The sequence below is a fragment of the Ahaetulla prasina genome, chromosome 1, assembly GCF_028640845.1.
Source record: "Ahaetulla prasina isolate Xishuangbanna chromosome 1, ASM2864084v1, whole genome shotgun sequence".
Classification (NCBI taxonomy): Eukaryota; Metazoa; Chordata; class Lepidosauria; order Squamata; family Colubridae; genus Ahaetulla; species Ahaetulla prasina.
Genome location: NC_080539.1, coordinates 41176591 through 41189477, shown reverse-complemented (window position 1 = coordinate 41189477; position 12887 = coordinate 41176591). Strand labels below are relative to the sequence as shown.

Here is a 12887-nt window from a genome sequence, read left to right as displayed (position 1 = left end):
CAAAGTGACATGTTCAATTTGTGAGTTATGATTATTTGAGTGAAACACTTGATCTTAAAGATATTTACGTAAGTGAAAGATAATTGAGTATATTATTTTATTAAAATATTTTTCCTACACTATATGTAGCTGAATAAAATAAATAGAACAGCAAACAAGTAGCATAATAAAAATGCAAATAATAAACTGTGATAAGTTTTTTATTTTGCTCTGTTTATCAGTTCTCAATGTTCCCAAAAGAAAGAACCTAATAAAGAAACTATGCAACAATTTCAGCAAAAACAACTGAATATCATAGTGAGAAATTATTTTCCAATACTACGCTTAGCCCCAAATATGGTTCCTTAACCCAGATGTGTATCTCATTAACAGTAGAGCCCAGTTGAGCAATCTTCCACTGAATTCAGTTATACATCTGGATCTCACTGGATCTATCCATTATTCTTCCAGTTTTCTTCGTTACTTTTAATCACTTTTCATTTTACCAAACCTTCTATCAAAATAAATATTGTCTGGCAATCTTTGATTGGTTGTTATAATGCTGTTTTATAAATACAAATGAAATATTGTTCCATTGAGCAAATATTTATAGTTTTATTTTCTCTGTATTCTTCTTTCTCAGGGGTTTGTTTCAGAATGGTAAGGGACCATGAAGTATATCATCTTTGCATCACTTCTCTGTAACTTTTTGAGAGTAAAATAGAAAGCCTGAGCAGAGACTTCAGAAATCTGCAATGCCAAGTTTCTGTGTTAATCTGGAGAGTTAAGTATCATATAACTTGTAATGTGTGCTTTAGTGGAAATCCTGTTACAGTAGAACCCTGATTCTATGACCATTAGTTATATAAATGTCCTAATTTTAGTATTTTATTTAGCCACATAAGAAAAAAGGTACCTGTGGACAAATTTAAGCATTGTACAAGGGTCCCAGGTTACAGGGAAATCTTGCATTTCCCATTACCCATATTTAAGATTGTGTAACCTGGAAACACAGGAAAAGCCCATCTTTCACAATGATCAAGAAATACAAGGGGACTCTGTTCACTTTCTAAAGCAAAGTAGAGATTGTTGAAAGGTTTGGAAAGTTGAAACATTATTAGCAGTATTAGCAGAAACAGTATTAGCAGAGGCGTTTTGAATTGGGATATCTGTAATTTTACAACCAAAGGTTAAAAAAAGACACCTTCTTGCATTTTCAGCAATGAGGAATGAAAATGAAAAAGGCAATGGGAAACAGTGAAATATGGAAAGCATTAAAAAATACTGTCTATGCAAGGTTTTTTTCCCAATGAGTAGTCTTGGTGAACAAGTGTCAAGCCCATTTCTGGATGAAGAAGCCTTGGAAATGAACAAGAAATTAAATGGTAATCCTGACTTTAAGCCAAATTGAGGAAGGTTAGCATAAATCAGGTTTCTCCATGAGATTCATCATTTTGGCATTCATTATGTAAAATTTATGAGCTGATCAGACAGGTACTCAGTGCCTGAATCAGAAATTCACAGATTTCAAAAATGAGAACTTCAATGCTGAAAATATTTATAACATTGTTATTATTTCTGGGCCCTTCCACTCTGAAGTATGTAGTGCATTAGAAATTGCTTTGCAGTGGCTACAAAATTGACAGGACTGAGATGTTGTACTGTTCCTGCAAGATTTGGCTGCAAAAAATTCTCTCAAATAAAAAAAAATATTTCAGAACACTATTAAAAAATGCAGTATAACCATCTGAATGGATGTAATCCAAATTCTTTTGGGCACGGAGTGCAAATTATACAGTTATTTGGTTCTCACATAAAAAATAAATCCAAATGAGAATATTTGTTCAGTGTATGAATTTTCTCTCTCCTACCACAGAAGCATCCTTTATGTCTTATCTTGAGACTGTAAGTGCCAGGCTCAGAACAAACTTATCTTAAAGCCTGGCACTTATTGTATCTTGAAGCAAGTACAAACCATAGCTCAGCTCCTAAACTTCATAACAACATTTGCAGCATTAATGTGAAATGCTTCATTAGAGGACTTTGATTGGGGCAGAGTGTCTTGAGAAGATAAGAGCATAGTTGCAAAAGATTTGTCATATTCTATATGGCCTAAACTGAATCGCATTTATAGTATTTATCTGTGCTGTGCTACACACAAACCTTTTTTTAAAGCAGACACATTTCTAAGCAGTTACGAGATGGGGAGAGGCTGTGTATTAATTAATTAGAAGGGTTTTTTTCCTTACTTGCTTCAGTTTTTCTGCAGAAATTTGTATAAGTAAAAAGTTGAGGTTTTATGTTATTACCTTATTCTACTGCATCAAAAGAACTTGGAAGTCAATGTTTTTCTTTTTTCCCCCTCTTTTGCCCTACACTTTTCTCTTTTCCCTTTTTCCTCCTTTATTTTCCTGTTATCTTTATTTTTCTTTGTATTTTTGTATTTTATATTTTGATAAACTAATAAAATATTTGAATCCAGCATTATAGGGTTAGAAAGGATGTCGGAGGTCTTCTAATCCAATACCTTGCCCAAGGCAGGAGAGTCTATACCGTCCTGGACAAATGATTGTCCAAACTTTTTTAAAAAACTGAAGTGATGAGGCGCCTGACCCTGAGAGGCAAACTGCTCCATTGATTAATAGTTCTCACTATCAGGAATTCTTCCTTATTTCCAGGTTGAATCTTCCTCTGACAAGCTTTCACTCATTGCTTTTTGTCCTTCTTTCAGGTGCTTTGGAGAATAAATTGATGCCCTCTTCCCTGTGAAACCCCTTCAAATATTGGAAGACTGCTATCATATCTCCCAAACTTTCTCTTCATTAGACTGCCCATATCTAGTTCCCTTAGCTGCTTATTGTATGATTTAGCTTCCAGGCCCCTTATCATCTTTGTGGCTGTTCTCTACATTCTTTCTAGTGCCTCAGCATCTTTTTTTGTATCATTATTGGAAGAAGGAAACCTCATCTTGCAGTAGTTCTTTCTTCAGGACAGATCCCAGACCATGTTGGTTGGCAGAGAACATGGAGCAATAGACTTCAGCTTTAGGATGGTACTTAGGGCACTACCTTCTCTTGCCTCCTTTTTAATATATGCAATACATGAAGCCAGTGGGCAATATCATCTGTTGATACTGAGTGAAGTATCTCCAATACATTTATGATTCATCATTGAATATCTCTATCCCCAGCCTTCCAAGTAAAGTTGTTGATATTCTTTCAGGGTATGCAGAGGCTGCAAGAAAAGAAGAAGTTGAGGTCCTCCAGATCCAGGAACTGGAATGTTTCTATCATTGGATCTTGGTGGGCAAGCTGGGAGTTCTTCTAGTTCTTAGCTCCTGCTCAAAGAGCAGATATCACTGTTGCCAGAGGGGCCTTTGCACAATTTAATTTTATCTTCCAGTTGCAGATAAAAGGGGATTTGCTCAGGGTCAGATATATCTTAGTCACCTCCTGATTGGATTGAATTAATGTAATGAGGCCTTGAAGATTAACTGGAATCTTCAGTTTGTCCAGAATGCAGCAGTTCAAGTAATTATGGGTACAGGCTATTACACTCATATGATTACTCCATGATCTACATTGGCTCCCAGAAGATGCAATTCAAAGTGCTGGTTATCACCTTTAAAGCCATACATGGCATATGACCAAGCTACTTGTGGGATAGCTTATGTTAGGCCCAAGGAACCAAGAATGGCATAAGGAGTTACTTCTGAGTCATTACCTTATTGTTGCCTGCCTATAGACAGCAGTAATGCCAGACTAAAACATTTATCTGCATAACTATTTAATATACCCTGCAAAATGCTCAGTGAAGTCCACCTTCACTTTTTTCCTGCATATCAAATGTTCCAAACTTCTTTGTCTCTTTGCTTGCTGGAAAGAGCCCTTTCTTCTGTGATTCTGGCCCAGATTCTACCACATCTTTCTGCCAAAATACCTGCCCCCATATTCAAGGGGCCTTAATTTAAACACAGTTATATTATGGGACCTAGGAAGATATATTACAGTCTCCAACTCCGCTTGCCTATAAGAAAGCCATTAAGAGCTGTGTTTTTCTCCATATATTTGCATCCAGTTGAGTGGAATCCCCTTTCGGTTGTTCAATGACCCAATTTAGTTTCCATTTTATATTCTATGCTTTATATCCTGTTTGCTTCATAATATATAGTTGTTTACTTTCATAATGAACTGCCCAGAATCATATTTTTAGTTGCATGACTTTACAATTCCTTAAATAAATAACCATTTAAACAAAAAAAAAAAAGAATACAGACTATAGGATTGCTACATTAGAATGCTTGTATGTAGATTTCTCATGGAAAATAAAGTATTTCTTGGAATTCCTGTATTGTGATTCTTCTAAATAAATATTACTAATAAATACTCTGAAAGACTCGCTTTTTGTATAAACTGCTTTCAATCCAAATTGTTAGGGAGGAAGTCTGACACCTACTTACTACTATTTTATTTTTGTTTTGTTTTGTTTTAGTTATTATTAATGATGTTGCTATTAAAATTTATTTCAATCTATTTTGATTCTTGCCTTTGAAGTTATTCAAATATCTGTGTGACTCTTTAACATAATCATATCTCTTAGTTTTGGAAAATGTTCTGAATATAATTTTAGAAAACCACCTCACACAGGTCCAAGATCCCTTCCAACCCTATAATTCTGTGCTCTCTATATATGCAACTGAGAACATGAGGTTAATTCTATTGCTAAATCTAGAAGTAGCAAAAACAAATTTAAGACAACATTGTTGGTATTTTAGAAGAAGACTAGGCCATTAAAAAGCAAGTCATTGAATAAAACTGAAGTTTTGAGACTGAACTGTACAGGTAGTCCTTGACTTATAACCATTCATTTAGTAACCATTTGAAGTTACAGCTGCACTGAATAAGTGGCTTATAACTGTTTTTCATACTTACGACTGTTACAGCATCCCAGTGGTCATATGATAAAATTTGGATGCTTGGCAACTGACGCATATTTATGACGATTGAGATCATGTGATCACCGTTTGCAACCTTCTGACAGCAAAATCAATGGGGAAGTCAGATTCACTTAATGTGAATCTGACAACTATGTTACCAACTTAACTGAAGTGATTCACTTAACAACAGTGGCAAAAAAGGTCACAAAAGGGGGCAAAACTCAAGTGTTTTACCTAACAACATACATTTTGGGCTCAGTTGTGGTCATAAGTTGAGGACTGCATGTATTGTCACACTTTTAAACCTTGAATGCATGCTGACTATATCTTCTTCTTCTGTTTGTTTTCCAAACCAGTACACAGAGGATAAAGCTAGGAAAGTGGGTATAGTTGGCTGGGTTAAAAATACCAGACAAGGAACAGTTACTGGACAAGTGCAGGGTCCAGAAGAGAAAGTGAATGAGATGTAAGTACACGCTTTCCTTGGTGTGCTGGCTAGCTTCACTAAATTGCTAAGTTTGATTCAAGTGCTGCTACCAATTAATAAAGAAAAAGCTTTCTAAGGATGGCAAAATTTAAACAGTTCACAATGAATTTTCTTCAGCAGAAAACTAAACTCTGGTAATGAGAACTTGAAACCTCAAGCAAGCTAGAACAGGAATGGAGAACTAATCTACAGTTCCAGACATCTCAATATTGACCTTGATAGTGCTGAGAATTGTAGTTCAGGAACACTTGAAAGGTCATAGGTTTCCCTCATGATCTAAAACCTTCCAGAAGGGATGTACATCTACCTTGTTGGCACTCTGTTTTTCTAATACAGCTAGTTGCTGTATTCATTGTGTTTTCTTTATGTTTAATCTTAATCACATATTTTCAACAATGCTTCTGATTTTTATTATTAGTGCTTTTAAATCTTTTGCATTTTCTGCTATTAGAGTAATATTATCAATATAATGCAGGCTACAGATGTTTCTTCCTCCAATTTTAAAACCATGCTTGCCTTCTAATCTGGCTTCTCAATAGATAAACAGGAGACAAATAGATTCTGCAGAGATATATACACATGTATATTTGTGTGTGAGTGTGTACACGTAAGGAAAGATTGTGTGTGATTTTTTTTCTCCTTATAGTTTATGGTCCCTGGTACTTTAAGAGAAAAATTGGTATGCTGGTGGTGGAAGAGAGAAAGGAAATTGTTGTAATAGAATGTGTGGAAGGCTTTGGGGGACAGGAGGAATTGATGCTAACTAGGAAACAATCAGACAAGAGAGGTAGGAGCCCCCAATGGCTTAGCAGTCAGAGAAAGAAACTAAGGAAAGACCCACTCTTTCCTAACTGATCAATTAAAACTGGGGTGGGAAGTCTGTATCTTCAGATTTGCAAGAGTCTATGAATGTAACATTATGGTAAAGTACAATTAGCTCATCTAGTTGAGTTTCCTGTCTGGTTTACCTGGAGTGGCTGGCAATTGTGTTGGAAAAACTAAAGCCAATTATCTGTGAAGGAGGTGACACTAAAGTAGTTGGAGTGAGCAACAAGGTCTTGAAATTATAGCTTTGAAAGAAGTAGCAGAGCCTTACAGCTTCACAATCTTTCCAGAAATGCAGACCAACTGCAATCAGCCAGCAAGAAGTAATTGTTATCCTTCTTACAATCTAATGAGGACTGAGAGATGGAGAAGCAACTCAGCAAAAGGAAACACTTACCATGCTAATTCAAACTTCAGTAGGACTTAACTGCTAAAAGTGGAGAATAGTATATGATTAAATGTAAGGTAAAAGGATATTAAACCTGAGTAAAAGGAACAGAATTCTCAGTGCTTTAAAATGAAGATGAGGAAAGAACCATAGTGATTCTGCTTTTACTTTAGAAAAGGTGGGTAATTAAGGACACAGGGTAAAGGGGAAATTGTAACTTTGTTAAAGATATAATGATGCTATCATTTGTAAATGTAATATATAATTTAATACATTAGGAGTATATATTTGTATAAAAACCTTATGTACATACCAAAGCATTCAATCTCTTGCTCCGTTGTTTTTTCCATAACTTAATTGGAACCCTGTCAGTATTTAGAGAGAATAAATAAGGAGAGCAAACAGCCTTGTTCATTTCTTCACCTGTCTGCAGCCAGTCAGTTTTTGCCATATTTTGACTGTGCGGTGGCTTCCTGACCTGGATATAGGTTTTGCATGAGGACAGTGAGGTAGTCAGATGTTTGAAATGGGACAAGTTTAAGATGACAGTTGTTTGATAGAAAGAATGGTGGAAGGCTCGTGTATGTTTTTGTTGTTTTCAGTTTTTTCTTTGTTTCTTATTTTCTATCTCTGTTCCTATGTGTATTTTATTACATTAAAAATTTCTAATTAAAAAAAGTGTTACCAGATTCCTGTTTTCCTAAAGACATTGCACAAGTTGATATGATTGATACAATGAAAGGTCTTTCTATAACCATCAAAGCACATGCTGCCTTCTTTTTTGGTATTCTTTAGTGGTAATTAAATTCTCAATTATCCAGCATGCATCAGCAATAATGTCTTATATTGCTTGCTTGACCTTTTCTACAGTAGTTTGAACAGCTGTCTTTTCCCTTTTCATGTGGGCTTTAATTTGGGATGGATGATCCTAACCATTGCTTTGCTGTCATGTGAAATTGTGTGTGTTGTATAATAGTTTGCATGCTCTAAGTCTCTTTTTTGCATTGGAATGCAGATTGACTTCTTCCGATTGATGGGCCATTGTGATGTTCTCCAGATCTGCTGGCATAATTTGGTTAGAACCTTATCAGTTCTTCAGTTGCTTTCTATATTTCCAAGGGGAATTGTCGGTTCCTGTAGCTTTCCACTTTGGTAAAGATTGAAGTGCTTATCCAACTTCATATTCTAATAATAGTGTTTCTTGAAAGTTGGAAATATCTCCTAAGACTCTTGGATGTTGACATCTTTTCTGTCAGACTTTTAGGATACTCCTTTCATCCTTGTTTGATCTTCTTTGAACCAGTTAATCTGTCCATTAACATTCTTTAACAAACTGATCTGAGATTTCTGAGTTCAGAGATCTTTTGGAAGACTTCCTTTGTTTTTCCATATTTGATGTTTTTTATAGATGTCATTATAATATTGCTCTTTTCTAGGTTTGTCTTCTCTTCTGGGCAGTTTCCACCATTTGTTCTGACTTCAAGTTTGCTTCTTTCTCATTATCTTTGTTAGTCTTTTTTAACAGCCATTATTAACAACTTGATTTCATTCCAGAGTTGCTCTGATTCCCTATTCATAGTTCAGGACTTCAAAGCAATTTGCAATGTTCTCTGTAAAGCACGGTATTAGACATATGCTCCAAATCAGACTGTGGAAACTGGTTCATTTTCTTCTTTAGCTTAACTTGGACTCTGAACATGAGCATTGTGTAATCTATTATATGGTTCATCCTTTCGCTACCTGAGCTCTTCTGCCTCCTTGAACCAATAATAGAATCAATTGGGTTTCGGTGTACTCCAGGTATATACAGACATTGCTTTGGTTGTTTGAAGAGATTTTAATTGTATACTCAAACTTACATTTATATAAATGTAAACCAAAGCCTCCCAATCCATCGAAAAGGAATCTACCCAAATTCAAATTGAGTCAATAAGGGGAAAAATGCAGAAGTTTGAAATAGGATAGTGCGGGCCACACCCTTCTTGAGCCCTTTACATTTGATAATATTCTAGAGAGGGCATGATTATCTATCATAGCCCCAAAATAAAACATTTTTCTTTTGCTGAAAGGAGAAAACATACTGTAAAATTTTATTGTAAACCATGCTTGTCAAATATAAGTATTTTAAGAGCCAAATTTTAGATCTAGCCATTTGCCAAGAGGAAATGGATGAGAGCAGAATGGAGGCTTGTTGGTCTAGTTCCTGAAAGAAAGGAATCGGAGCATTAAGTACTGAGAAAACAAAACAATAAATCAAAGCAACTCATTATATGAGACTGATGAGAAGCAATTACAACACTGGAGAAATGGTATAGCTACTGTATGCTAGGATCGCTGATGTATAATAACTCATGTGATCATGAGTTTGGTGACCTGGTTTTAAGATACTGATTTTCCTAGGAATGTACAACTAGGCTTAGAAATCAAAATAATTATATTTTTACCAGTCTGATATTCTTCAGGTATCTAGATCTGAAGTGTAAAGACCCAACAGTGTAATTGTTTCCAGTCAACTTTGTCCAATCTCATAGCTTCCAAAAAGGACTAGAATATTAATATTTGTTTTTATATGTCACCATAATCTGCATGGATTCCCAAATGTTTAGCAAAATAAACAATTAATACTAAAGCAATAATAAAGAACAGACAAGCAGTACATTGTAATTATGTAGATAGTGCCCCCCATCATTCCTCAAGGGCTTTGAGAAAGCTTTTATCTAGTTTCTAGAAGACCAGTGGATTTGTGTGTGCTGATTTGACTTTCTGGGGAGGCTCTTCTGTAGAATTTGGAAACCACAGAGGTAGGGAAAAAACCCATCACTATCCCCGTTCTCTTAAACTGTCAGCAGTGGGAGGATTTGTTGGGGATCATGCACTGGATGTATTATTTCTACAAAGAAAATGTGATCCTGAAGGTCAAGCCATGTTTGAGATTTATGGATTAAAACAGCACTTTGAACTGAACCTATGAACTTATAGGCAGCAACCTGAGGAAGAATTTCTATCATTTCTGCTTAACCCAGACCAAGGTAGCTCCAAGCGATCTTTGCTGCTGCAGTTAAACTGAGGCTATGGGTTTGTGCAGGACGCTTCATAAGTTACAAGCCCAGAGTTTTGGTAATTGATGACAAAATGTATTATTATTTAACTTGAAAATGTAATATTACTTATGTTTATATTATTTTGTTAAAATATTCCCTAATTGCATTTAATCTGACTTGAACCACACTAGGCCATGGCCCACTAGTGGAACATGAGGCAACCAGGTCACAGAAATAGCTGATGAGCATACATGCATATCCTTACTTGCAGAAGCACTGTGTTGTGACCCAGGTTCCTGGACCCGGACTCCTGGACTCGGATGATTCAGAAAGTGAGGGAGAAGACCTGGCCAGCCCTGCTTCTCTTGAGCCCTTTCCCTCCCTGGCACCCACTCAAAGGGATGGGGAGGGGCCGGCACAGCCTGATTCCATGGAGCCTCCTTCTGATTTGGCAACGCCCCAAGAACAGTTTTGGAGCGATGCAAGGTCACGTAGACGTAATCGCCGTGCGCAGCAGCGGAAGAGTTGGGACAAAGCCAAGTCATAATTGTCATGCAGTGACATCTGCAGAGACTATAAATAGGAGGCGGGACTTCCTGGTTTTTTGTCTTGGACAAAGTAATGAGTTGGCGCGAGCTAATGAATTGGCGCGAGCTAACTATTTCAATGGAGGAAAGAATATATTCGTGAGTAATTCTGGCCTTATCTATAATTTCCTCGTTATCTCCAGAAACTTGGCAGGCCCGTGGGTAGACGTGGCCAGGACATGTATCTATGTAAATAAAAGGGAAAAAAAAAGGAAGGCCTCTGACGGACTCTTTGCTGGGAGTATTGGGGAAGGAAACAGAACATTTTGTCCAAGACCTGACTAAAACATCTTCCACCAAAGATGGATCAGCAGCAGGTACAGCAGCAGTTAGAGCAGCTACAAGCAGCTAATCAACAGCTCCAGCAGCAAGTGGCTCACTTGGCAGGCCAACTTGCTGCCAGGAATGTGCCTGCAGCCCCCCATCCTCCCACCTCCTCCTCGTCGCAAGTGCCCGATAACCGTGCGGATAAGTTTTCTGGGCAGCCTGAGATGTTCCCGACCTTCTTGGGACAGTGCCAGCTCTACATGGCTATGAGGCCAGAGGATTTCCCAGACGACCGGGCTAAGGTGGCCTTCGTGATTAACCTTCTTTCCGGCTCGGCTGCTCGATGGGCCACGCCTCTTGCTCCAGGACAGCCCCTGCTGGCGGACCAACAGCGTTTTGGCAGCACCTCGCACCATGTATGAGGACCCGTTCGAATGCTGACGGCAACCAGGCGCCTTAAGGAACTCAGTCAAGGAAACGCCCCTGCAGGAGTACATCGCGAATTTCGTCTTTTGTGCCAGGACTCTGACTGGAATGATGCAGCGCTGGTGGGCCAGCGTTCAGGAGGGACTCTCAGAGGAATTGCAAGACGAGCTGGCCCGCGTGGAGGCGCCGCGGACCTCGACAACTTGGTGCCTTTGTCTCCGCCTCGATGCCCGTCTGCAACGGGCGACCGTCCGTCGCACCCCGGGACCCTCCGTCGACATCTGCACCCCACTTCCTGCACCACCAGCACCCAGGGTCGCCCCACGTTTTGTAACCGCTGCGGAAGAGCCCATGGAGTTGGGAGCGGCCAGACCTCGCCTAACAGCCCAGGAGCGGAACCGAGGCGCCAAGGGGATTGTGCCTGTACTGTGGGAGCCCGCCACCGCCGCTTCTTGCCCCAGAAAGCGGTGGGGCACGACGCCGTCCCCGAATCACAGCGTGACCAATCGAAGCGGGCAGGCCCGACCTGGGAAACCCTAGGTCGGGCACGCATTAAGCCCCACTGGACGTTGCGGAAGTAGACTCTGGGCCCCCTCGGCATCTGATTCTGGACACACGGATATGGTTGGGGAACCAGTCGGACGGGCTCCAGGCGCATGCGCTGGTGGACTCAGGGGCCACAACAAACTTTATGGATCAGGCCTTTGTGGCCCAGTTTACGGTCCCGTGGTTCCGGTGGACCCTCCGATGCGGGTAGAGACAATTGATGGGCGAGAACTGGTGTCCGGCCCCATTAAATTTGCCACCCAGCCTTTGCGCCTGGCTATTGGGGACCATGAGGAGGCGATCCAGTTTTATGTCACGGCGGACCTTCATTTTCCTGTGGTCCTTGGGATGGCCTGGCCGGACCCACGATCCTCAGGTGGCCTGGTCGCGAACACCATCTCTTTCCCGAGTCTGCAGTGCCGATCACATCCGCCACACCTGTGCCGCCAGAACGCCCCACCCCTGCCACCCCCTTCCCCCCTGAGCTGACGGACTCCGCCGACGTGTTCAGCGAGAAGGAGGCGGACCGACTACCCCCGCATCGGCCCTACGATTGCCCCGTGGACCTTCTGCCCAACGCACCACTGCCTGTGGGACGCCTGTATTCCATGTCGGAGCCCGAGTTGGCCGCCTTCAGGGACTTCCTGGACAAAAACCTGGCCCGAGGGTTCATCCGCCTTCAAAGTCCCCTCTCTCGGCCCCGGTCCTCTTTGTGAAGAAGAAGACAGGGGACTTGCGCCTATGCTGTGATTACCGCCGGCTAAACGCCATTACGGTGCGGAATCGCTACCCCCTGCCGCTCATCCCGGAGCTACTGGAAAGGTTGCGGGAGGCCACGATCTTCACCAAGCTCGATCTCCGGGGGGCCTACAACCTGGTGCGGATACGAGAAGGAGACGAATGGAAGACGGCATTCGGCACCCGATACGGACACTACGAATACACTGTCATGCCATTTGGGTTGACCAATGCTCCCGCCGTTTTTCAGCACTTCATGAACGACGTGTTCCGAGACATGTTGGATCGGTTCGTGGTTATCTACCTCGACGACATCCTGATTTACTCCCGGTCCAGGGAAAGCCACCTTCGACACGTCAGTCTGGTTCTGCAACGCTTGCGGGAGCAACAACTCAATGCGGCTGGAGAAATGCGTCTTCTTCCGGACTTCCATAGAATTCCTCGGCATATCATCTCGCCCGAGGGCATAGCCATGGACCCATGTAAAGTAGAAGCTTTGTGTAGCTGGGAAGCCCTCGTCGGGTGAAGGATGTTCAGCGCCTACTGGCCGCCAACTACTACCGGACCTTCATCCCGGGCTTCGCCACACTGACAGCTCCACTTACCCAGCTCCTCAGGAAGAAGGTTGCATTCCGGTGGGGTCCCCCGCAGCAAGAAGCATTCACAG

The 12887-nt window shown here is 40.7% G+C and overlaps 1 protein-coding gene and 1 long non-coding RNA gene across 2 annotated transcripts in view; both read left to right on the top strand.

Annotated features, from left to right (window-relative positions):
* ACYP2 (acylphosphatase 2) overlaps positions 1-12887 on the top strand; it is a 69302-nt gene that overhangs the window by 9015 nt on the left and 47400 nt on the right. Inside the window, exons 2-3 of the mRNA XM_058164945.1 lie at positions 623-639; positions 5272-5381. Of these exons, the coding sequence (XP_058020928.1) occupies positions 623-639; positions 5272-5381 (127 nt within the window). The remainder of the gene's footprint in view (positions 1-622; positions 640-5271; positions 5382-12887) is intronic.
* On the top strand, positions 650-3146 carry LOC131189102 (uncharacterized). The gene is made up of 2 exons (XR_009152912.1): positions 650-762; positions 2711-3146. It is a non-coding gene; the product is annotated as an uncharacterized LOC131189102 (long non-coding RNA).